At 43.8% G+C, this 27542-nt stretch overlaps 1 protein-coding gene across 1 annotated transcript in view; it reads right to left on the reverse strand.

The window, feature by feature from the left end:
- Positions 1-27542, reverse strand: part of KCTD3 (potassium channel tetramerization domain containing 3) — a 263829-nt gene that overhangs the window by 108189 nt on the left and 128098 nt on the right. The window contains exons 11-12 of the mRNA XM_030196030.1: positions 19667-19783; positions 2725-2895 (exon numbers count right to left, since the gene is read on the reverse strand). Of these exons, the coding sequence (XP_030051890.1) occupies positions 2725-2895; positions 19667-19783 (288 nt within the window). The remainder of the gene's footprint in view (positions 1-2724; positions 2896-19666; positions 19784-27542) is intronic.

Genomic DNA, 27542 nt, shown 5'->3' on the forward strand with positions numbered 1-27542 from the left:
TATACTATTGCTATTTATGTAAATCGGTTATCATTCGGCATACAGTATTTTGCTTATTTCCTTTGCCAACCTCTGACTCTTGATGGACTGATTATGATGGTGCATGCCTAGAATAAAGACATGAAAGATCCAAGTTTGTACACCACAAGTACGTCTTCAAGATCTATCCAGGACCAAATGATGTTTGATCCCCCAAGGTTGTGGCAATAATCTTACACCTTGCAAACTACTGGACCACAAGTCTTGGGTCCATGTGAAAGATATACGTGTTTACTCAGCCGCAGAACCAGATGTTACCAGCCTAACCATCTCAAGATCGCCCACTTCCTTCAGCAGGCCAGCCTGAAAATCCAGCCCTGTTAGATCTTCCAGATCTCCGTCCAGATTCTTCAACGCTTCCACCGCCTCAACCATGATCGATGAAGAGACTTTAGAACTGATACTTAATTTGAGAATTACTGTTGTTGTTTATGGACATTATAGATTCATATTTTGTTTTATTTTCAGTTTAGCAGTAATCCTGTCTATATATTGAAAAGGTTTTATTTTTATTTTCCTATTATTCCTTTGTTGTTCTAATTGTTTTTCTAAGACTTTCCCCGTTATTTCTGTTTATGTAATTTAAAATTGAAGTTGATTGCTCAGATACAAGGGTAACATCAAACCCTAATACTGGCTATGATATCATAATGTAGGTATAAACCCTGTTAGTATCAACCACATATGCAATTGTTTAACTTTGGTGTAGGCTTATTTAAGCTGCATGTCTTTCTGTAGGTTTGACTGAGCTCCAAGTGGGGTAACGGATATATGAAATGCTTCCCATACTTCCAGGTCATTATGCATATGTTAAAATCCATGCATGACCTTTGTTAATATAAATTTTCCTAGGATTGACCATTTTTTGCTGTATGAGGCAACCTCATATTTGCTATCCATTTTTTAGTGCACATGATTGGATGCTAATGATGAGTAATAGTAAGGTCCAGTACTAACCATATATTTGTTGAGCCCATAACAATGCTTAATCAAAACCACTATTCCTTCCCAAGACCACTGAGATAGATACATTAGATTATCTCCCCATGTACTATGCAACAGATACAATAGAAGTCATAGCAAGACCTGAAAGTGTTTATTAGTATGATCCACCTGAAATTGCTATTACCCACATACCTCCTAGCAATTTGTAAGACCAAAACTCCCCCTCTCGTTTGATAGCTTGCCGCCTTCTGGAATGGATGATGACAAGCTTGACGAGCTTTGTGTCACCCTCTCCAGAGGGGGTGACAAGTGGGGAATGTATAATTATACTACAGCAAGAGGCCCTCACTGGATGCCCACCGGAAGGGTGGAAGGCCAGATTTTAGGACTCAGGCTGTAAAAATACCAGCTAGGTTTAAAAATCTATGACTGGCTGAGCAAGGACTTGCTTTTCCTGCAAGTTAATATGCGTTCTAGTTTAAGATCTATCCACTGGAATAGTGGTGGGCCAAGCTACATAGCTTTGTACAGCTGAAAAGCACTGACTAGGCCTGATAACCTACTAATGGCCTATAGATGAGTCTTAACAAAATCAGGTACAAATTGAATGTAGCACTTATTAAAATGGAGTTTGTCTTTCTATAAGATGAAATAGAAAAAGGGGAAGTGAAACTGATATGCTAAGAATAAGATGTTCTGGCAGAGGAGAAAACATGTTGACAAAAGAGGAAATTGCGAAATAACTTGCAATAGCTAGAACGGAAAGAGTTGGGTACAGATGTACAGATGGCCGGATATGAAAGTATGATCTAAGAAATTGAGAAATATTTGAAAAAAATAGGTCCCAAAATAGGTCCTGCCATAGACTTCTATTGAGAGATGAGAGTATAAAAGAAGGGTGATTTGGGCTTAATTTCGGAGTCCGTCCCCAACGCCTCGGAAGCAGCAGAGCTCCGGTCAGCTGAATTCAGAATTTGTCTGATGAATGTACCTGATTAAAATCTGATATGCAAATAAACTCTTCATTCTAAATGATGGTTTGTGGGCTTCACTTAATGATGAAAGGCTGTAAGTACAAATGCTTTTGTTGCATCCAGCAGCTATCTTTCACTGCATTGTATAACTTGTAATCTGATTCCAGTTTGTCATAAGGCTGGTACCTTTTCCTTAGACCTAGCGTCTCTCTCAGTGGCAATTTCTCTTAGAACTTCACAACCCTCTGATTACCCCAGTACTAGTGCTATTTAGAGATGGAGTCAGATTAAGGTCACTCTAGCCTTCTTGGGGGGGCTTGGGACCCCTCTATTCCCAACACTAGCTAATAGCCATTCCTATCCATGCACATAATTCTTGACTTGAATTTTGATCTAGTTTTTGATTTAACGTCATCCCTCATACACCCAGGAAAGCAGAAATCCTTTAGGTCAAAGAAGCTATTAATTAAATGACTTGCATTCCATTACGTAGCTATACACAGCTTCTTATTTTCAACTTTCACCCCCCCCCCCCCCCCCCCCCCCAATCTCCTCTCCCTTTAATTATTTTACTGCATTTCTTATAGGACGTTTTCAGAGTTTTAACAATTTTGCAGGGCTGGGTCAGATAAAGCACTCTTTCTAATGTTAAAAATGTTTTGAGGTATTTTTGTAATGTACCATGTCTTAATGCTAAAACATAGTCTATGAAAAAAAAAGATACACAAACATTGTGGAAAAAGGATAAGCATATAAAGATTATTACCTGATACAAGATGCTTCTCAGACAGCATTATCTTTGTAACTGGACTGCGATGAACTGTGAAAGTTTGGAAAAGCTGGGGGCCAGATCCGACTGTTTCAGGGTGCTGTACAATCACTCTTACAGCTCCAGAACTGGTACCATATGCAATCTCAATCCAATTACCACTCACACCTACAAAAACAGAAGTACATTTAAATAGGGATGTTCAGTCCAACTCTATGAAGGCCTATTTGTTTATTTAGATTTTGCTCACACCTTTTTAGTAGCGGTTCAAGATAAGTTATATTCACCTTCAGTAGGTATTTACTTATCCTCAGAGGGTGGGCAACCTGCAGCTGCTGGCCAAACATGGCCCTAAACCATTTGAAATATACACAGAATATAGCAGTAAACAGAGGTTTGGTGATTTTAAATACTGTATTTCACAAATATTTGCAGAACAGTCACTCTAGCAGTTGTTTCCATCACTTTTAGTGAAATTTATCTCGGAAGGTCTAGTTTTGTGCATTTCCATTTCTGACATTTCATAATGTTGCAGTCCACCAGGCACAGTACTGACATTTAATGTGACCCTCTGTGTATAAACATTGCCTCCCCCTGATCTAATAGGTCTACTGATAAACACTAACACTCATTAATTTGAGATGGCATAGTTAGTAAACAGGCCCTACCTGAGAACTGATGGGGTTTCTGTTTATTTAAAATATATTAAATCACATTAATGTGCATTAAACGGTTAACGCACTTTAGCAAATAAACCTATAAGAAGTTTGTACCTGAGGTAACAGAGGTTTAAGTGACTTGCCCAAGGTCACAAGAAACATCACTTGGATTTGAAACCCAGCTTCCTTAGTTTTCAGCCTGCTACTTTAACCACTAGGCTTCTCCTCTACTCTTAACACCGGAAGGTTGTTTTTCATCTTACACTAAGAAAGAAGAGTCTTCCAGTTAGGTAATAAAATACTTATTTATCCAATGCAGGCAATGGTTTCAGTTTAAACTGGTCAATCAACCTAAAATGTGCAGTACACTTTTCTCTTCGCGAGCATGAGGCCTGGGAAAAAATGTTGGTAGAACTAATAGCTGGTTAAGATGGAATTCCGACACTGTCTTGGGAAGGAACTTTGGATGGGTACACAAAACCACTGTACTGTTGAAAAATTTAGTGTAAAGTGGATCAGTTACTAGAGCCTGAAGCTCACAAACTGGAAGCTGAAGTTACCACCAACAAAAACAAGATCTTCCAGGTCAGGTACTTCAGCTGACAGGTGTAAATGGCTTAAAAAGAGTTTGTATCAGCTGGATAAGAACAGCACTGCAAGTCTCATGACACTGCAGAAGGCTTCAACAGAAGAAAACCCTGCATAAAGCAAACAATTAAAGGCTACATAGAGAAAGGTTTATCCTCTAGATCAGGGGTGGGCAGCCTTGGTGCTCAAGGGCACAATTCAGTCAGGTTTCAGGATTTTCACAAAGAATATGAATGAGATCTATTACATGCAAAGCCTCAGGTAAAGAAAGAAAATTGTGGAACTGTTACTGGATTTAGAAATTATATTAGTGTAACCAGTTAAACGATTAAGAAACTCATTAGTAAATAAATGAATATTTATTGGAGAAATCCTGAAAACCTGGCTGGGTTGCAGCCCTCAAGGACTGAAGTTGCCCACCCCTGCTCCTGAAGAATTTGAAAGGGCATTCTCTTTGTCAGACTGGACTGACCCATCCACCAGAACAGTGAGTCCCATAGACATCTAGTGACAGAAACTATGTCTCGAAGATGTCCAGTGGCCCAAGTCCACTGCATGGATAGGTTCATTGAGCTTGCTTCAAATGGAAATGTCCCAAGGATGTTACATTTACTGAAGATCATGTGACCAACACTTTCAACATTCACTCAGCTGATACTCTGAATGTCTCCATTTATAGGGAAGATGCTTAAGTTGTACCTAGCAGGGCTCCTAAGAATTCCAATTGTTTTGGGTTTAAATGAGATTTGGGATAATTTATGATTAACCCTACTAACCTTAGCACCTGAATGGTTAACCACACTGATCCTCTTGCTCTTTCCTGAGATGTGCGCTTTAAAAGCCACAAATATTCTGCAATGACCTCTAGGCATTTTGTAAACGGTAGTACGTAGTATTGGTAGTAGTGTTTCCCTATGACAAATCTTAGATACGTCCTGTGAATTGGATGTATCCATATGTTGGTATAAACATCATTTAAGTCCAGAGAACACAACCAGTCCCCTTTTTTTGGAGAAGTGGAATTAGGAAGTCAAGGGAACCCATCCTAAACTTTTGTATGATGGGACATTTCTTCAGGGCCCATAGGTCTAGGAAGGAGCTGAATCCTCCTACCATCTTTGTGATCAGGAAACACTGGGAAAAATCCCTGCCCTCTTTCTCCTGGTGGAACAGGTTCTTCACATTGTCTTCTAAGAAGGAAGAGAGTTCCTTTGTATTTCCTGATTCTGAGTTTGATGCTTTCAAACAGTTGAAGATGGTATCCTATACAGACTATTTTGACAACCCACAAGTCTGAGACTACAAGGAGCCATTGGTCTGTCAAAATGTTTAGCCTCCCTCCTACCAGAAAGTTGTCCAGAAGGAATACAGGAACTGAAACTATGTTCTACTGGAGGCACTCAATACCCCATCCCTGGTTTTGGCTGCAGAGCTGGTTGGGGTTTCTGGGCTCTTAGTAGTCTCTCACGAGAACGAGATCCCGGTCTAGTCTGGAAAGAGCAGGATGGTGGATACCTGTGTCTTTGAGAGTAGTAGGATCTGTTATCCACCAGTTTGTTAACACCTGGAAGAGGAGGCCAGGTTGGAAGTGGGCTTGAAGAGGGTCTTAAGTGTGTCAACATGCGCTTGATAAGGGTAGCAGCTTTTTGTTCCTTATTCCCCAAAGAGATTCTCTCCATGGCATGGCATGCCAGCAAGCTTTTACTACTACTACTACTTATTTCTATAGTGCTATTAGACGTAAGCAGAGCTGTACACTGGAAGAGACAGTCCCTGCTTGACAGAGCTTACAATCTAATTAGGACAAAGAAGAGATAAGGGAAATACTAAGGTGGGAATGATAAAACATGGGTATTGAAGAAGTGAGTAAGGGTTAGAGTTAAAAGCAGTATCAAAAAGGTGGGCTTGTAGCCTAGATTTGAAGACGGCCAGAGATGGAGCTTGACGTACCAGCTCAGGAAGTCTATTCCAGGCATATGGTGCAGCAAGATAAAAGGAACAGAGTCTGAAGTTAGCAGTGGAGGAGAAGGGTGCAGATAAGAGAGATTTACCCAGTGAATGGAGTTCCCAGAGAGGAGTGTAGGGAGAGAAAGAGTGGAGAGGTACTGAGGAGCTGCAGAGTGAATGCACTTGTAAATCAATAAGAGGAGTTTGAACTGTATGCAGAAACGGATTGGGAGCCAATGAAATGACTTGAGGAGAGAGTTAATATGAGCATAGCGACACTGGCGGAATATAAGTCATGCAGTACAATTTTGACTACATTGGAGAAATTTCTTCCCATTCCATTATCGCTGAAGGACGTCCTAATTTTGGGCCCTCCCTAGTACTGCATAAAACACACCTCCAACATGCTCCCTTGCTATTTGGATGAACTGCAGTGTAAAGCATCCAAATTTTGCCTTTTGAAAATCGCAACTTGGACATTTGCTACAGATGGACTTTTTTTGGCCATTTTGAAATGTCAATCTGCTTGAAAATGAGTGCCACAGAAAGCTGTCAATTAATATCATCTTTGACTCATGTAAGTGTCATGTAACTCTAGGTGACAGTTTACAGAATTGCCTCAATAGCATCATTTTAGCTGGTCATCCTATTTATCAAGGCTTCATATATTCATTACTACTCTGATCTTCTCATGGTAACCTTCTTTTGAATATCTAGAACCTTTCCTCTGGAGGAGCTTAGGCTACAGGATAGATATTTAAAATTTAAATCTTGTCCGAGGACATTTTTTGTAATTTAGCTTTCCCAATCTAAATTGGAGTCAACAGATCTGCTCTTAAAGGAGAAGGCCATGCAGCCTGCTACTTTCCCTTGGTGCTGTGCCTTTTCTTTCTTGCCCCACATCATCTTTTCTCTCTTGTTCTGTGTTGTCTTTGTGTACATACTTAATTTTTAATTTTTTAATTGCTGTTATATTTGAAGGGTGGTTATCAAGCTATTAAAAGTTTAAAAGTAACTGAAGAAACAGTGCATTTTAAGCCTGTAAAATGTATTAGATATGTTCCTGTTTTAATTATGTCCTGAAGTGTATTTCTCCTATTTGGCCAGCAGGTGGTGTTTCTTTGCTGTAAAGCTATTATAGGGAACTGAATGTTCTTTTTCTTTAACACAAGCAGGAAGCAAGCAGCAGCATACTTTTAAAACTTGTTGACTGGGCTCGGATTTGTCTAGAGTTTGAAAAATTACCCAGTAGTACTGGCTGTTGCTTCAGTTTCAGCCCGGGAGAAGAGAGAGATCTCTTTGCTGAAGCTCTGTGAACAGCTGTATGCCCTGATATCCCCAGGTACTTTCTAGGAAGTAAGCAAATGTTTAGTTAGCATTATAATTTATCCATAATTCAGTTACCTATTATTGTTTGCTGATTGCACTTTTTTTAAAATTGTTCCAGTGTGACAATAAACCTGTTTAGTTTGTCGATTCTGCCTGTCTGGACTGATAAAAAATCCTGATGGTTGTGTGTGGGTCTGTGAGTGCTTTCTGGGAACTGTGGGACCACTGAGAGTGTGGCTGCGAGATAACCCCAGGCGGGTAGATAGGCATTTCGTGACAGTAACATGTTATGAATGTATAGACTGAGTGCCATGCCGCAGTGTTGCAAATCTCCATGGAGGCTGACTTTAGATGAAACATCAATACTACACCTGTAATACAATGAACTTTGATGTGCCCTTCCAAACTTGGGTCTGCCTGTGCATAACAGAATGGGATGCAATTTGTCATTCAGTTATACAGTGTGTGCTTGGTACAGCAATTGCAAGTCTATTAGCATTAAAGAAACAAAACATTGTGTGGACTTTCTAAGGACTTCAGTTCACTCCAGGGCTCAAGGTCCCCTTTTCTAAAGTCTGCTAAAGTTTTGCACTTATCACACATTCAATGCAAAAATTACCAAAGGGTAAATGCAAAGCCTGTGCACTAATTGTTGGGAATGTTTCCAGCATATTCTCATACAGTTAACACACAAAACAACTCTTTAAAGAAAGGGAACGGGGATAGGATTTGATATATCACTTTTCTGTGTTTACAATCAAAGCAGTTTACATATTATATACAGGTACTTGGTTCTGTACCTGGGGCAATAGAAGGTTAAGTGATTTGCCCAGAATCACAAAGAGCTGCAGTAGAAATCGATCCCTTGGTTCTCAGGCCACTAGGTTACTCCTCTCCTTTGGAAGCTCTTACTGTCTCCAGTTTAGGAGGCGATAAGTGCATCAACACTCAATGCAAGTAAAAGCACACAGTAAAATACCATACACTATATGGAATGCACAGTCCATGTCCATTCACGACTATAACAGGCTATGCAGTTAAGAGTATAAATTAGAATGTGATGTCATGTTAGAATGGTAACTTTTTACAGCACTTATGCACTACTACATGGCAGTTGCACCTTGTATCTTGCAAATTAAATCCTGAAAGAAGTTCTGTATCCTTAATTCACAAATTTTGAAAAATATTGTAGAAAAATGCCATACCAAAGGTGAACAAAACCAAAAGTGGGGAATTTGACTTATTTATACTATAAGAGAGAGGGATATCAACTGCATAATCCTGCCAAATTTTAGCCTCAGTTATGGACTAATTACATCCCTAAAACATGAGAAACATGTATCAATATAAAAAAAAAATTAACCCAAAATTCAAAATACCTCACTAAGTACCTTTTAGGCACTTTGCAGATTTTTAGTTGTAGAACATGAAAAACATCAAAGTTGTGAAAAAATAGCATAGCCTATTCTACTGACCCAAAACTTTCAAAATGAAAGTTGCCCAAATTAACCCCTTCAAACTTGTATAGCTTTTATCTGTTATTTGTAACCCTACATTTTGGGTAACTTTTTGCTCAGTGAGTCAGAAAAGCGAATGCTACATACCTGTAGAAGGTATTCTCCGAGGACAGCAGGCTGATTGTTCTCACTGATGGGTGACGTCCACGGCAGCCCCTCCAATCGGAAACTTCACTAGCAAAGGCCTTTGCTAGTCCTCGCGCGCTCATGCGCACCGCGCATGCGCGGCCGTCTTCCCGCCCGAACCGGCTCATGTTCGTCAGTTCCATATGTAGCAAAACAAAGCAAGGGAAGACACAACTCCAAAGGGGAGGTGGGCGGGTTTGTGAGAACAATCAGCCTGCTGTCCTCGGAGAATACCTTCTACAGGTATGTAGCATTCGCTTTCTCCGAGGACAAGCAGGCTGCTTGTTCTCACTGATGGGGTATCCCTAGCCCCCAGGCTCACTCAAAACAACAACCATGGTCAATTGGGCCTCGCAACGGCGAGGACATAACTGAGATTGACCTAAAAATTTACCAACTAACTGAGAGTGCAGCCTGGAACAGAACAAACAGGGCCCTCGGGGGGTGGAGTTGGATCCTAAAGCCCAAACAGGTTCTGAAGAACTGACTGCCCGAACCGACTGTCGCGTCGGGTATCCTGCTGCAGGCAGTAATGAGTGAATGTGTGGACAGATGACCACGTCGCAGCTTTGCAAATTTCTTCAATAGAGGCTGACTTCAAGTGGGCTACCGACGCTGCCATGGCTCTAACATTATGAGCCGTGACATGACCCTCAAGAGCCAGCCCAGCCTGGGCGTAAGTGAAGGAAATGTAATCTGCTAGCCAATTGGATATGGTGCGTTTCCCCACAGCCACTCCCCTCCTATTGGGATCAAAAGAAACAAACAATTGGGCGGACTGTCTGTTGGGCTGTGTCCGCTCCAAATAGAAGGCCAATGCTCTCTTGCAGTCCAATGTGTGCAGCTGACGTTCAGCAGGGCAGGAATGAGGACGGGGAAAGAATGTTGGCAAGAAAATTGACTGGTTCAGATGGAACTCCGACACGACCTTTGGCAAGAACTTAGGGTGAGTGCGGAGGACTACTCTGTTATGATGAAATTTGGTGTAAGGGGCCTGGGCTACCAGGGCCTGAAGCTCACTGACTCTACGAGCTGAAGTAACTGCCACCAAGAAAATGACCTTCCAGGTCAAGTACTTCAGATGGCAGGAATTCAGTGGCTCAAAAGGAGGTTTCATCAGCTGGGTGAGAACGACATTGAGATCCCATGACACTGGAGGAGGCTTGACAGGGGGCTTTGACAACAGCAAACCTCTCATGAAGCGAAAAACTAAAGGCTGTCCTGAGATCGGCTTACCTTCCACACGGTAATGGTATGCACTGATTGCACTAAGGTGAACCCTTACAGAGTTGGTCTTGAGACCAGACTCAGACAAGTGCAGAAGGTATTCAAGCAGGGTCTGTGTAGGACAAGAGCGAGGATCTAGGGCCTTGCTGTCACACCAGACGGCAAACCTCCTCCACAGAAAGAAGTAACTCCTCTTGGTGGAATCTTTCCTGGAAGCAAGCAAGATACGGGAGACACCCTCTGACAGACCCATAGAGGCAAAGTCTACGCTCTCAACATCCAGACCGTGAGAGCCAGGGACCGGAGGTTGGGATGCAGAAGCGCCCCTTCGTCCTGCGTGATGAGGGTCGGAAAACACTCCAATCTCCACGGTTCTTCGGAGGACAACTCCAGAAGAAGAGGGAACCAGATCTGACGCGGCCAAAAAGGAGCAATCAGAATCATGGTGCCTCGGTCTTGCTTGAGTTTCAACAAAGTCTTCCCCACCAGAGGTATGGGAGGATAAGCATATAGCAGACCCCCCCCAGTCCAGGAGGAAGGCATCCGATGCCAGTCTGCCGTGGGCCTGAAGCCTGGAACAGAACTGAGGGACTTTGTGGTTGGCTCGAGATGCGAAGAGATCTACCAAGGGGGTGCCCCACACCTGGAAGATCTGTCGCACTACACGGGAATTGAGCGACCACTCGTGAGGTTGCATAATCCTGCTCAACCTGTCGGCCAGACTGTTGTTTACGCCTGCCAGGTATGTGGCTTGGAGCAACATGCCGTGACGGCGAGCCCAGAGCCACATGCTGACGGCTTCCTGACACAGGGGGCGAGATCCGGTGCCCCCCTGCTTGTTGACGAAGTACATGGCAACCTGGTTGTCTGTCTGAATTTGGATAATTTGATGGGACAGCCGATCTCAAAGCCTTCAGAGCGTTCCAGATCGCTCGTAACTCCAGAAGATTGATCTGCAGATCGTGTTCCTGGAGGGACCAGCTTCCTTGGGTGTGAAGCCCATCGACATGAGCTCCCCACCCCAGGAGAGACGCATCCGTGGTCAGCACTTTTTGAGGCTGAGGAATTTGGAAGGGACGTCCCAGAGTCAGATTGGACCAAATCGTCCACCAATACAGGGATTCGAGAAAACTCGTGGACAGGTGGATTACGTCTTCTAGATCCCCAGCAGCCTGGAACCACTAGGAAGCTAGGGTCCATTGAGCAGATCTCATGTGAAGGCGGGCCATGGGAGTCACATGGACTGTGGAGGCCATGTGGCCTAGCAATCTCAACATCTGCCGAGCTGTGATCTGCTGGGACGCTCGCACCCGCGAGACGAGGGACAACAAGTTGTTGGCTCTCGTCTCTGGGAGATAGGCGCGAGCCGTCCGAGAATCCAGCAGAGCTCCTATGAATTCGAGTCTCTGCACTGGGAGAAGATGGGACTTTGGATAATTTATCACAAACCCCAGTAGCTCCAGGAGGCGAATAGTCATCTGCATGGACTGCAGGGCTCCTGCCTCGGATGTGTTCTTCACCAGCCAATCGTCGAGATATGGGAACACGTGCACCCCCAGCCTGCGAAGTGCCGCTGCTACTACAGCCAAGCACTTTGTGAACACCCTGGGCGCAGAGGCGAGCCCAAAGGGTAGCACACAGTACTGGAAGTGACGTGTGCCCAGCTGAAATCGCAGATAATGTCTGTGAGCTGGCAGTATCGGGATGTGTGTAGGCATCCTTCAAGTCCAGAGAGCATAGCCAATCGTTTTGCTAAATCATGGGGAGAAGGGTGCCCAGGGAAAGCATCCTGAACTTTTCTTTGACCAGATATTTGTTCAGGGCCCTTAGGTCTAGGATGGGACGCATCCCCCTGTTTTCTTTTCCACAAGGAAGTACCTGGAATAGAATCCCAGCCCTTCTTGCCCGGATGGCACGGGCTCGACCGCATTGGCGCTGAGAAGGGCGGAGAGTTCCTCTGCAAGTACCTGCTTGTGCTGGAAGCTGTAAGACTGAGCTCCCGGTGGACAATTTGGAGGTTTTGAGGCCAAATTGAGGGTGTATCCTTGCCGGACTATTTGGAGAACCCACTGATCGGAGGTTATGAGAGGCCACCTTTGGTGAAAAGCTTTCAACCTCCCTCTGACTGGCAGGTCGCCCGGCACTGACACTTGGATGTCGGCTATGCTCTGCTGGAGCCAGTCAAAAGCTCGTCCCTTGCTTTTGCTGGGGAGCCGAGGGGCCTTGCTGAGGCGCATGCTGCTGACGAGAGCGAGCGCGCTGGGGCTTAGCCTGGGCCGCAAGCTGTCGAGAAGGAGGGTTGTACCTACGCTTGCCAGCAGAGTAGGGAACAGTCTTCCTTCCCCCCAAAAATCTTCTACCTGTAGAGGTAGAGGCTGAAGGCTGCTGGCGGGAGAACTTGTCGAATGCGGTGTCCCGCTGGTGGAGCTGCTACCACCTGTTCGACTTTCTCTCCAAAAATGTTATCCGCACGGCAAGGCGAGTCCGCAATCCGCTGCTGGATTCTATTCTCCAGGTAGGAGGCACGCAGCCATGAGAGCCTGCGCATCACCACACCTTGAGCAGCGGCCCTGGACGCAACATCAAAGGTGTCATACACCCCTCTGGCCAGGAATTTTCTGCACGCCTTCAGCTGCCTGACCACCTCCTGAAAAGGCTTGGCTTGCTCAGGGGGGAGCGCATCAACCAAGCCCGCCAACTGCCGCACATTGTTCCGCATGTGTATGCTCGTGTAGAGCTGGTAGGACTGAATTTTGGCCACGAGCATAGAGGAATGGTAGGCCTTCCTCCCAAAGGAGTCTAAGGTTCTAGAGTCCTTGCCCGGGGGCGCCGAAGCATGCTCCCTAGAACTCTTAGCCTTCTTTAGGGCCAGATCCACAACTCCAGAATCATGAGGCAACTGGGTGCGCATCAGATCTGGGTCCCCATGGATCCGGTACTGGGACTCGATCTTCTTGGGGATGTGGGGATTAGTTAAAGGCTTGGTCCAGTTCGCCAGCAATGTCTTTTTTAGGACATGGTGCATGGGTACAGTGGACGCTTCCTTAGGTGGAGAAGGATAGTCCAGGATCTCAAACATTTCAGCCCTGGGCTCGTCCTCCACAACCACCGGGAAGGGGATGGTCGTAGACATCTCCCGGACAAAGGAAGCAAAAGACAGACTCTCGGGAGGAGAAAGCTGTCTCTCAGGAGAGGGAGTGGGATCGGAAGGAAGACCCTCAGACTCCTCGTCAGAGAAATATCTGGGGTCTTCTTCCTCTTCCCACGAGGCCTCACCCTCGGTGTCAGACACAAGTTCACGGACCTGTGTCTGCAACTGTGCTCGACTCGACTCTGTGGAGCCACGTCCACGATGGGGGCGTCGAGAGGTAGACTCCTTCGCCCGCATCGGCGAAGCTCCCTCTGCCGACGTAGTCGGGGAGCCCTCCTGGGAGGCGGCGGCAGCCGGTACCGCACGCGGCACTGACGCCGGAGACCTCACCTCGGGCGATGGGCCAGCCGGCGCCACGCTCGACGGTACCGGTGGCGCAAGCACCGCCGGTACCGGAGGGGTAGGGCGCAACAGCTCTCCCAGAATCTCTGGGAGAACGGCCCGGAGGCTCTCGTTCAGAGCGGCTGCAGAGAAAGGCATGGAGGTCGATGCAGGCGTCGACGTCAGAACCTGTTCCGGGCGTGGAGGCTGTTCCGGGCTGTCCAGAGTGCAGCGCATCGACACCTCCTGAACAGAGGGTGAGCGGTCCTCTCGGTGCCGATGCCTGGTGGGTGCCGACTCCCTCGGCGACCCAGAGCTCTCGGTGCCGACCCGGGAAGGAGACCGATGACGATGCTTCTTCTATTTCTTGGAACGAAGCATGTCACCGGAGCTTCCCGGCACCGACGAGGAGGACGTAGAATCCAGTCGTCGCTTCCTCGGGGCCGAGGCCGAAGGAGGTCGGTCTCGGGGGGGCTGTACCGCAGGAGCCCTCAGGGTAGGGGGAGACCCACCCGAAGGCTCACCGCCACCAGCAGGGGAATGGACAGCCCTCACCTGCACTCCAGACGAAGCACCACCGTCCGACGACATCAGCAGACGAGGTCCCGGTACCACCGACGTCGATGCAGCTATCCGATGTCTCGGCGCCGATGCAGAGAGCCGATGCCTCGATGCACTCGATGCACTGGCGGCCGAGGATGAAGCTCTGGACGCTGAAGACGTCGATGCACTTGATACCCCCGGTGCCGATGCCGACGAAGAGCCCGAGAACAAAACGTTCCACTGGGCCAATCTCGCTACCTGAGTCCGCTTTTGCAAAAGGGAACTCAGACTACAGGCCTGCAGGCGGTGCCCAGCCCCCAAGCACTGAAGACACGACGCGTGCCTGTCAGTGAGCGAGATGACCCGGGCGCACTGGGTGCACTTCTTGAAGCCGCTGGTAGACTTCGATGTCATGGGCGGAAAAATCACGCCGGCGAGATCAAAAGTCGAAATGGCGGAAAAGGCACCGAAAAAACAAGGGGAAGAAAAACTTCCACCCGAGGCCTAAAAGTGGCCTACCCCGACGACGAAAGAAAACTTACCGGGGCGAAAGCTGGAAATAGCGGGGAAAGAAAAGACCAAGAGTCTTTTCCCACACAGAATGGAGTATTAATTTCTCTCTTTCAAAAAACACGACGAACGCGCGAGGTCGACTTTGCGGGGCCCGACACGGCGAAAACACGACCGTACCGAGCGCGGACAAAAGAAGACTGACGAACACGAGCCGGTTCGGGCGGGAAGACGGCTGCGCATGCGCGGTGCGCATGAGCGCGCGAGGACTAGCAAAGGCCTTTGCTAGTGAAGTTTCCGATTGGAGGGGCTGCCGTGGACATCACCCATCAGTGAGAACAAGCAGCCTGCTTGTCCTCGGAGAATAATGAATTAGTGAACATTCCTTGATGCTTTATAAAATACATTGTTTACTTATATATAAAATAGACTCCTGTCCCTTGGTCTGACCATTTTCTAGGGGATTTTACTCTTCCTTTTTATTTACCTAAGTTTTACTGCAGCTTAAAACCGTACTTAGTAAATACTAGGACTCGGAAGAAGTTTGATGGCACTCAATTTTGGAATTCTTTGTTATCTACTCTTCCTGCTATGGGTTCTTATAGTGATCCAGATAAATTGTTAGATGTTTGGTAATCTAATGCCATTAAGCTTTTGGATAAAATAGCTCCAGTCTCTGCTTGATTTTGTAACTGGCATGCACAAATCTCCATGGTACAAGTTAGAGCTTTGTGCGCTCAAAGAAAAGTGCAGAAGACTGGAACATGTCTAGAGGAAGTCTAAACAACTTGGAAGCTAAATCACTGTGGAAGAGTAAGATGCATGGTATAAACAAGAACTTTTTAAGGCTAGAAGGCAATATTATGCTAAAGTAATTAGATCTGAACATGGTAATCAGAAAACTTTTTAAGCTCTGGAATGAGTTTATTTCATGTCCACAATCGTCTTCAAATATGGAATGTTCTAAGGTTCGGATTACGGCAAATTATTTTAGATTCTAGTTTGCCATTGAATTATAGGCAATTGCTAATATCCATTTGTTTACAAAACTTGAATCTATAGTCTCAAATCAACTATACTGATAAATTTTCTGCTTTACAGCCTTACCAACATGGATTCCGTCCTTCTCATAGTACTGAAATCTTGCTATTCGCTTTAACTACTAAGGTAAGGCATGTTCTTAGTAAAAGCACAAAGGCTTTGCTTCTAAAATTTATCTATTGGCAGCCTTTGTGTAATAAAAGTGAATTTTAAAGATTGTTTTTCAACTCTGTCTTGACTGACCAGTGCACTCGGGGTCTGTATTGTTGATTAGAAGTAATTCTGTTTAAAAATGATTGTTTAACTTTGATTGTGTGAGAACAAGTTGGAATGCAGAGATAAGACACAGCTCTAATTAATTTGGTATGTGAAGAGGGGGATGGTGCTTGTTTTGGAGTTCAGCCTGGCCACCTGGACTTGGAACATTTCCACAGTACCTAAACAGAGAAGCATTCTGTAATTTCCTTAGCTCTGAACATGAGTTCTGAGCCTAATAAAAAGGGGCGCTTCTTTCAGTGAAATTGGGGGCTCATCTGTGGGTAGACGTACTGCGCAGAGGACTTGTTCCTGGTCAAAGAAGCTCCTGGCTCTCGCTGTGAACCGGGCAACCCCAGCTGCTGTTAAGAGCCTGGATGATGCAAGGACCAGTGATGTTGTATGTATAGTGTATTATTGCTTCTTTTCCTGGTCTAAGAACTCTTAGCATTGCTTAGATGTAGAGACCAGTGATGTAATGATTGTTTATATAGCTAATCATTGTGTGTATATAGCTAACCATTGTATATCTTAATCATTGTAGATTTTAGCACCTCTAATAAAGGTCTCATTACCTAATACGAATCCAAAAGAATCCACGGTAATTATTGAGTAGTCTGTGTCAATGAGACAGGCTGTAAATCCGTAGCAGTACACTTTGACACAGTGAACCATGATAGTTTATTGGCTCTACTGACAGGAATAGAGGGGGTAGTTAATGGTTTCAAAACCTTCTTCAATGTCTTCATATGCGGTGAAAGTGTGGGGTGTTCTTTCACAGTTTTGGTCCTCCAACTGTGGTGTCCCCAGGGTTCATCTTTGTCTCCAATCTTTATGAGCACCCTGAATACAGTAGTGTTGGACGTGGGTGAATCCCTTTATTCATACACAGATGATATTTTTATCCTTCAGGAAGTGGATCTTAACACAGATTTTTAGTTCTTCTAACATTACAGCTTGTATTTCTAAGATCCAATCATGAGCCAATAGTTTTTGCTTAAAACTTAACCCTTCTAACACCAAACTTCTTTGGTTTGGCACTTGGATCTAGTCATTTCCAGACTTTGTGACCCTTGATGCCACTGTTTCACTTCCATTTGAATATACATCAAAAGTTTTGGGAATTATCATTGCTCATATTTCAGCAAGTGAAAAATGATTTTTAACATTAAAGCAGTTGAAAGTTGTGAATGCATTTTTTCAACAACATCAATTTGCAGTTTTGACTCAGTATATAGTGCTGTCTTACCTCGATTATTGTAATTCACTTTATGTTTGAATTATGGCTGGCCTGTTGAAGAGACTACAGTTGGTCCAAAATGCAGCAGCTCATATGATTTTTAAAAAGTCCAGATTTGATCAAGTCTCACCCCTTAAAAGAGCTGCATTGGCTTCCATTTCGTAAGAGAACAGATTTCCTGTTCTGTATTTAAAATTTTCTGCAGACATATACCGTAAGAATTTCCGTCATTGGTATGGTTTTTTGCTGGAAAGCTACCTTGTAGACGATCCAGAAATCATATGCTTATGTATCCTTCCTTTAAAAGAGTTTGCTTTAAAAAGTTACTTGAGGAATCATTTTCTTATAAGGCAATGACAACTTGGAATGCTCTTCCTGAGATTATTAGATTTAGCAAATCTTATCTTTTGTTTAGGAGTTTGAAAACATTTTAGTTTATGGAACTTTGCTGTGATGCTTAGTTTTATTAGGTGGAGGTTCTCCTGCGGTTGTAAACTGCCGCCGTTTAAAGATAAGTCTACGCTAAAAAGCATGGTTGCTATACTTAAGCAATGCTGTTATACTGCACAGTTTTGGCATATAAAAAGATGTAAAATAACAAAAAAACAAAAAAAGAAAGTAGTAATTTATAAAAGAATGGTGATCTTATGAAGAGTTGAACCACAACCATTTCTTCTGTGACGAAAAACATGATTGTTCATATGGAGTGAGATGCAGTTAGATCTGATGATCCCCATAAAAAATTAGATAAAGTTGAGTGTCATTGCAGATATATGAAATTTCTGCTCAAGTTCAAATGTCTGGGACATTGCTGTTAATATATAGTTTATTTTTGAGCATCTAACAGTAGAAAGAGAAAGAGGCCGTTAGGGCCGAAACCGCAGCGTGTTGGGTCCCCTTTGATTGTTTATTGAAGATTGTTGTTTAATAAAGATTTCTCCTGGACACTATCTGCGAGAGGTTCCTCTTTCTTCTCTACTGTTTGATGCTCGGTGCTTTCAAGTTTTTCTTGTTTGTGATAGCTTTATTTTGTTAATTGAGATCATATATTTCTTTCTGCCTGTTAAATTGATCTAATTTTGTATTCTTCTATGTAAATCACTTCAGGACCCTTTTAAGGGTGGTGGTAGTAGTAAGAGTGCGGATAGAACAAAATAGAATTGAATACGGAGTCCTGTGACTTGTAAACTAAGGGGCCCTTTCACTAAGCCGCGGCAAAAGGTGGCCTGCGGCAGTGCAAGCACTTCTTTTGAGCCCGCACCGGGCTAGTTTCTGCCGTGTCGTGGAAAAAGGGGCCTTTTTTTAAGGGGCTGGAAAATGGACGTACGTCAAAATAAAAACCAGCATGTGTCCATTTTCGGCCTGAGACCTTACCATCACCCACTGACTTAGCAGTAAGTCTCACATGCTACCCAGGTAGTAGGCAGCGTGCGTCCACTGCTGTTACCGCCAAGTAGAAAATAGAAAATATTCAATTTGGCGAATGCTGGACATGCATAGGCCCTTCTGTTAGTACATAAGTACATAAGTAGTGCCATACTGGGAAAGACCAAAGGTCCATCTAGCCCAGCATCCTGTCTCCGACAGTGGCCAATCCAGGTCAGGGCACCTGGCACGCTCCCCAAACGTAAAAACATTCCAGACAAGTTATACCTAAAAATGCGGAATTTTTTCCAAGTCCATTTAATAGCGGTCTATGGACTTGTCCTTAGGAATCTATCTAACCCCTTTTTTAAACTCCGTCAAGCTAACCGCCCGTACCACGTTCTCCGGCAACGAATTCCAGAGTCTAATTACACGTTGGGTGAAGAAAATTTTCTCCGATTGTTTTTAAATTTACCCCACTGTAGCTCAACTCATGCCCTCTAGTCCTAGTATTTTTGGATAGCGTGAACAGTCGCTTCACATCCACCCGATCCATTCCACTCATTATTTTATACACTTCTATCATATCTCCCCTCAGCCGTCTCTTCTCCAAGCTGAAAAGCCCTAGCCTTCCTTTGTAAGGGAGCCTTAAGTACTAGACAGCAATGGCAGATTTAGTGAAATGGATTCAAGTCTAACAAAAAAATGAATTAATTTCACTAAGTATATTTTTTTTCAATGTTATGAACACATACAATCAGTTCCTTATCTTCTACAGGCTCACCCAATTCAGCAATTACGCTAGGTTTTATCATTTTAGTCCCGCACTATACAAACTATCAGAAAACAAACAAAAAAGGATTAATGAAGTGAGTGATGAGACACTTCTTTCAACAACAGATTACTGACAGAACAGTTTTATTCCACAACTCGTATGTAATACAGCTGTCCATAAACTTAGAACAATGAAATCATCTTTCTACTGCAGTTGCAATATTTTATTTCTAATGAAAAGTTAAAACATAAAACCTTATTCTTTGTCAAGAAACCACTACTGCTAGAGATGTTTTTCTCTATAAGCTTCACAAAAAGGTAAAACTGAAAAATGTGCTGTACTAACTTGTTTTGGGTGTGAGGTAGACACTGAGAGCAGTAATAGCATCATTGGAAGAATCATGATAGAGTTCTGTCACCAGAAGATCATTGTCCTTCATTCTCAAAGGAAACTTCTGCATATCTGCCAATGACAAACATGAATTACCTCTGAATGAAAATAATTCAAACAGGCATTGAGGCAGATGGCAATTCCAAGGAACAGCACAATACAAATAAGTGTATACATAACCTCTGAAAGAATATCTCTAGCACAAAGGCAGATGAGAATGCATGCTGGCTGGAAATAATATTCACTCTGTCTTTTTTTGTAGATATATAATATGTGCAGTTGTGCATTACCATATTACTGTTGAACACATATGGGTCCTTTTACCAAGCTTTAAGAAAATGGGCCCTGCGCTAGCGGTAGGGGCCGATTTTCCCACACGCTAGGGCCCTTTTTACCGCAGCGGGTAAAAAGACACCAGGCACACATGGCCATGTGGTAAGAGAAATCTTACTGCATGGCCATGCGACGAGGTGCTCTTACCACCACTCACTGAGGTGGCAATAAGGGCTCTGGTGCTAACCTGGCGGTAACCGGACAGCACCGATGCCAGATTACCGCCATGCGAGTCATTTCTGGGATTTTCTTTTTCCCCCAGAAATGGTGTGCGCTCAGGGCAGGACTACCACTGGCGGCAATCCGAGAAGAGTGATCGGTAAGCACACGTTGGGCTTACCACCGCTCTGTAAAAGGACCCTACAGTATTCCAAGTGTGTGCTGCTTTTCCCATTTTCAACCCATGTGCTCATTAAACTCCTCCATTAGGGGCCCAACTTCTGTTTCTCTTCCTTTATTCCTTACTCTCTCCGTATTTCTGTTCTTAGCTTCCATCTTCTCCCTAATCATCTAATTCCTCCTTCAAATTTCTACATCTTTCAGCTCCTTCACCTACCCTCCTTTACACTTCCATTCCTATTGTCTCTCTTCCCCTACACTTCTCCCTCATATTTCTTTTCCCATCCTGCCACATTTCTTATACCATACCTCCACCGACATTCTGACCTCATCTGTCCCCACTTCTCTCCATTCCTTTCCTCTTCCCCCTGCAATTCTTCTCTTCCAAGTATCTACCTTTTGTCTATTTCTCCCAAGCCTCCTCCTCCCTTCCCCAAAACCTACTCCTACCTCTTTGTTTTCTTCCCATTATCTGTCCGCTGACTCTTCTCCCCTGTTTCTCCACCTCATCTTCTCCAGTATCTGTCCCATACCTTTTCCTCAGCCTCTTTGCTCTTACCTACATCTACATCCGTGTTTCCCTTTCTCCAATATTTGTCTCAGCTCTTGCACAGCATCTTCCCGCCTCTTTCCACACTTTCCCATTATCCATTCTACTGCATCAATTTAATACAATCCGAAAGTAGAAAAGGAACATTATTAATGGTTGAACATCTGATAATGGAGGATGCCTTCCAATCAATATTACTCTAGAAAATCCTGTAAAAACAAATCTATATGACATTCTTTACTGTTTAAAATTACATTTGTAACTTCAGTAACTCCCAACATAATTTCCTTCCAGTGCCACCAGATAAATTATGAAGTAATACAAAACCATGCCAAAAACTACTTAGAGACTACAAGCAAACCTGCCATACCATAACCACACCAAACTTTCTATGAAAAAGCAAAACTACATCAGAAATTCATTTCAAAGCCTGGAGGCCAGTGGCAGCCGCCATCAACTAAGTGTGGCTACACTTTCCTCAGTATACAATCTCTCCCCCACCTTTTCCTTAAGCTTGCTACTCGCATACCTCCATAAGTTATTCTGTTTAAAACCTGTACCATGCTGTTCTTGGTGAGTCTGAGATATCTGCTGTCCAAAATCCCACTCTATTCTGAGAATACTAAAGAGAGCACCGTAGAGTTCAAACTCACTGTACGTAGTGTAGAAAGAAAACAGAATAGCTGTTCAACAGGTACCACCAGAAATAAGCCTCCATAGAAAGGATAGAGGGAGATTTAAAACTGGAAGGGGAAGGGGAGGATGTTTGCTGGTTCGTCTGGTAATGGCCTTGGCTCTCACACTGGCCAGGCTTGAAAAGAGCAATAATCTCTGATCTAGAACATCAATATATCTATTGCTACAGACTTTCCCAACCTTTTTGGATGTGTGAACTCCTTTTTAACTTTCAAAAAGTTCAGTGATTCCCAAGTCTATCCCCACCATTCTGACAGGCCGCCGCTCTCAGTGTCAAACCAATCCTCACTAGCCCCATCTCCTTTCACCTTCCTGTCTCCACTGCATCTCTCCTCCCCCCTCCCAATGGCCACACCACACTGGTCGCTCCCTCCCTCACTAACCTTCCAAGCAGCTCTCATCAATCTTTCTATCCAGCCATTTCCCACATTTTCTTCTCTCCTTCACTTCCACATCGTCTTTCTCTCTCTTTCTGCCTCCACTAGCCAGTCCACACTAGTCTGTTTCTCTCTCCTTATTCCAAGCCAGTCCCCACTAGTTTGTCAATCTCTTTCCCTACAGAGTCCCCACTGTTAGCATCCCATCCTTTCCTCATCTACTACTGTGGCAACACTGGTCCCAACACTTCTGTTTCTGACCTCCATGGCTGCTTCTGATCAAACCTCTCAGCTGCTGCTGCTGCTGCTGGGTCAATCTCTGTGGTTCTTCTGCCTCTGGTCTTCATGGTCACCTCTGATCCAATCCCGATTCCACCTTTATTACCATTGCTGCTTCCTGCCCATATGGCTGCTACTGTTTTCTCATGCATGGCCAGCTCTGATCCCACACCCACAGTTGCTACTCCTTCTGGCCCTAGACTATTAGTGCAGTTACTGCCATCCCTGTGACTGCTGCTGAACCCACTTCTCTGGCAGCCTCTTTTATATGTAAAAATTATAGCAGCATATAAGTTTTCCCCCTTTTCTGAGCCCTATGGACTGCCTGTAAAGGTCTCATGGACCACAGGTTGGGAACCACTGTCTTGATAGGAAGACAAGCAGGACTGCTACCGATTTCTACACAGAAATTACATGCTAACAGAATCACCTCAATCACAGATGTAAAACATACACTTTCTCCTCATAAGTAGAGAACAAAAGAATACAAATATGCAGATAAAAACTGAAATGCAAACCCCATGAAGCTAGATTTTCATACGATGCAACACCAAAGAAAGTGAAAGAAAGGGCATTTCCCTCTTGTATAGATTGAAATGCAAAGCTGACATATTCCAATTAATACATTCAAAATAAAATGTTTTGTTCCTATCTTTGTTGACTAGGCCAGTGGTGTTGATCCCAAGCTTTCTTTTCTTCTCTCTCTTATCTGTCTTCTCTCAACTCTTTCCAGGATCTGCAATGCATTTTCCATTTCTCCTCTCTCCTCCTGTCTTCTTCCATTCCTCCCTTACATCTGTCTCTGATATTGATTTTTTCTTTCAGCATTTTCCTATTTCTTCTTTTCTACACCCCTATTCACTCGAAACTGTACCCCTTCTCTGCCTCCACTCCTCAGTCTCCCCCTACAAGCTTTCTATCTACTTATCTTACCACTTTCTTAGACCATTTGTCCTCAATTTTACCTTTCCCTAGTTCTCCCATCCACATCTCTCATTCCTTCCATGGCCTCATTTCTCTCAGCTTTTCACAGATTTTCCATTTCCACCCTCAGTACTCACTCACCTTCCCAATACTTATCTATTTTCCTCTACCTTCTCATATCTCTCCAGCTCCTTCCATGTAGGTCATCCCCTCCCTGCCTTCAAGACTTTTTCTTCTGGTTCACTCGACCTTATCTCACACAAACTGTCCACAGACTAGAGCCTACTGATGTCAGAAATCAAAAGGACAAGCACACCATGGTCAGACCACTACAAACTAAATCTATCCCTGCAATGGTGGAAAAAAGGTTCATACCGTACACAAGAACACACAGCCTACAGTACAAGAGGCCAAATAGACCCGGAAACATTCTGGCAACAAATATACAATAAAGAGTGGACAGCACAAACCGACTTCACACACTATCTCTCAGACTGGGATAAAAGATGCAAAAGTATATTAGATGAAATAGCACCCTTACAAACAAGAACCTCACGTAGGCACAACTGGATACCTTGGTACAACGAAGAACTAAAAAAATAAAAACACAATCTAGAAAACTCGAACAAGCATGGAAAAAAACAAAAGAGGCACAGGCACTCAACGCATGGAAACAAACTCACAGAAAATACAATTACACTATTAGACAAGCCAAAATAGGGCCAGACTACAAACACATGAAAAAAGCTCTACCAACTCATGAACAAACTAATAGACACAACCCCAGTCACCGTAACCAATACGGGCACTCCATCTGCAGACAAACTTGCCAAATACTTCAATGAAAAAATTGTAAACTTATGCAATACGCTACCTCAGAACAATACCGACATTGAAAACTTCATCGAACGCATGGACCCAATCCCAGGAGAATACCCAGCAGACAGAACCTGGACAAGCTTCGCTCTCCTCACCAAAGAAACAGTCACCCAAGCGATTAGCAGATTCTCCAAGACCCACTGTAAACTGGATACCTGCCCCAGTTATCTAATAAAATCTGCACCCCACCACTTCATAGCAGACTTTACATCCCACCTAAAGTACATGTTTTGATAGGGTCTCTTCCCTAAGGACAATGGCAATATCCTACTCACCCCAATACCAAAAGACAACAAGAAAAAAAACAAACAACATCACCAATTACCGCCCAGTAGCATCTATCCCACTGGCAGTTAAAACTGATGGAAAGCTTGGTAACCAAACAACTCACGGACTACATAAATAAATTCTCAATTCTACATGAATTACAATCAGGATTCCGCTCCATCCACAGCACAGAAACAGTTCTAATTACCCTACTAGCCAAATTTAAACAAGAAATTGCAAAGGCAAAAGCGTACTTCTCCTACAATTCGACATGTCTAGTGCGTTTGACATGGTTAACCATAAAATATTACTAAACATCCTTGAATCCTTCGGGATTGGCGGAAGTGAACTTAACTGGATTAAAGGCTTCCTAACCACCAGAACATACTAGGTAAAATCAAATTCGAACATATCACCATGGAAAGCAGACTGCGAAGTACCTCAAGGATCACCACTATCACCAACTCTTTTCAACCTAATGATGACCCAACTAGCCAAGTCCCTTTCCAATCTTGGCCTTAACCCTTTCATTTACGCAGACAATTTCACACTATACATCCCTTACAAACACGACGCATCAGAAATCACCAATAAAATCAAACTTAACTTGAACATCATAAACTCATGGGCGATTGCATTTCAACTCAAACTCAACTCAGAAAAAACACACAGTCTCATCCTCTCATCTCAATACAGCACGAACAAGCCCACCAACATAAACACAGCTGACTACACCCTCCCCATCTCAGAAAGCCTGAAAATTCTTGGAGTTACAATTGACCATAACCTCACGCTAGAGAACCAAGCAAAATCTACAACAAAGAAAATGTTCGATTCAATGTGGAAACTCAAACGTGTGAAACCTTTTTTTCCCCGAGGGAAGTATTCCGCAACCTGGTACAATCCATGGTACTAAGCCATCTAGGCTATTGCAACAGAATCTATGCGGGATGCAAAGAACAAATCATAAAGAAACTCCAAACTGCCTCAAAACACAGCAGCCAGGCTCATATTTGGCAAAATGAGATTCGACAGCACCAGGAGGAGTGGCCTAGTGGTTAGGGTGGTGGACTTTGGTCCTGGGGAACTGAGTTCAATTCCCACTTCAGGCACAGGCAGCTCCTTGTGACTTTGGGCAAGTCACTTAACCCTCCATTGCCCCATGTAAGCCGCATTGAGCCTGCCATGAGTGGGAAAGCACGGGGTACAAATGTCACAAAAAAAAACCCTACGAGAAAAATTGCATAGGCTCCCAATCAAAGAACGTATTGCGTTCAAAATCTGCACCCTGGTACACAAAATTATCTTCGGTGAAGCTCCGGGAGATATGACTGAACTCATAGACCTACCAACCAGAAACACTACAAGATCATCGTGAACTTACCTAAATCTCCACTACTCAAGTTGCAAAGGCCTAAAATATAAAACAACCTATGCATCAAGCTTCTCCTGTATAAGCACACAACTATGGAACGCATTACCAAGTGCCGTGAAAACAACTTATGACCACTTAAACTTCCGGAAAGCACTAAAAACTAACCTGTTCACAAAAGCATACCCTAATGATCCAACCTAAATGCCTGAACCCTGCAACACAACGAAACCAAAACCATACTGGAAATAACTAAACCCTTCTTCCTCTTTACAATCCCTAAATGTTTTTGTCACACATGAGCTTTACCCTACTACAACTTCATTCTGTATTTTGTTCATACCAGAATTGGCGATCACCTAATGGTATTATGTAAGCCACATTGAGTCTGCAAAAAGGTGGGAAAATTTTATTTATTTATTTATGGTTCATTTGTATCCCACATTTTCCCACACATGCAGGCACAATGTGGCTTACAGAAAATTAGGAAAATTACAAATTAAGAAAATACAGTTAAAGTTGACAAAGGAAAGACAAGGGGAGCAGCAGCTAACAATGGGGAACTAAGCAGGGTGGGGGAGTGTGCAGGGTGTATCAATCAGCAGAGTTACTAGGGGAGTACGTTTTTACAAAGAAGTATTTAGCAATTGTTTGAAGAGGATGTGGTCCATTTGCATTTTGAGGTGCTGCGGAAGAGCATTCCAGTATTTGGGACTCCAGTAGCGAAAAGAAGAGGTGAAAATCAGCTTATATTTGACGCCCTTGCAGTTCGGGAAGTGTAGTTGGAGATAAGACCGTGTGGGATACAAATGTAACAAATAAATAAATAAATATCCCCAATCTCTAATTACTGTGCTTTACAATTCTATCTGTATCCACTTGTCATTCATCTCTTTGCCAACCCACCCCAATGGCCTCTTATATGGTACCAGCATGCTCAACATCTTCTCTTTCTCTCTTCTCCACTCCCTCATCTGTCCAGCACCTCCTGTCTCTCCTCCTCCTAATCATCTAGAATCTTCCCCTTCTCTCATCCGCCTCTGTATTCAGTTATCTCCCCTTTCTCTTTTCAGTACCATCTGTCCATCATCTTCCTTTTCTCTCATTTTACCTTCCATTCAGCATCTTTTTTCATATCCTTCCTCCATCCAGCATCTCCTTTATCCCTGGTTCCATCTATTCATAATATCCTCCTTTCTCTCAATACTGCCCATCTAGTGTCACCCCTCTCTCTCTCTCTTTTTCTCACATTCATTCAGCATTTCCTCTTCCTCTCATTGCACCCTCCAACCAGCATATATATATAGAGGCATCTTTGAGATTCTGCAAGTGTATCTCTTTCCATCAAGCAGGGGGCAGTATTCATATTGACTTTTCTTTGTAGATGAAGTCTGTAAGTCTAAAAATGTGATGCAACCAATCCCCCTCCCCTTTTTTTTTTCCTGGGAACCAGGAGGGTCTTGAAATAGAATCCCTGGTACTTTTCCTCTTTCTGGTCTAAACTGACTGGAGAAGAAGTGTGATTTCTTCCTGAAGCAGATGGGTATGGGTTTGAGGCAAAAAAAAAAAAATACTGCACTCAATCCCTTACAGGAAGGGAAGAGTATATATTCTAGAAGGAACTGGCTGTGACCATAAAGGATGGTCAAAAAGACGACAGATGCTTTGGTTGCACAGGTGTGATCTATTATGGCTGTCCATTTTCTTGTTGGCAGAGCTTAGTAAGTGGCTGACACTGGATTGCTACCTGTCCTTCCAACTATCGACCCATCTCCCTCTTCCCCTTCCTCTCCAAGATTCTCGAACGTGCCGTTC

This window comes from Microcaecilia unicolor, chromosome 3 (genome assembly GCF_901765095.1).
Source record: "Microcaecilia unicolor chromosome 3, aMicUni1.1, whole genome shotgun sequence".
In the NCBI taxonomy this organism is placed as follows: Eukaryota; Metazoa; Chordata; class Amphibia; order Gymnophiona; family Siphonopidae; genus Microcaecilia; species Microcaecilia unicolor.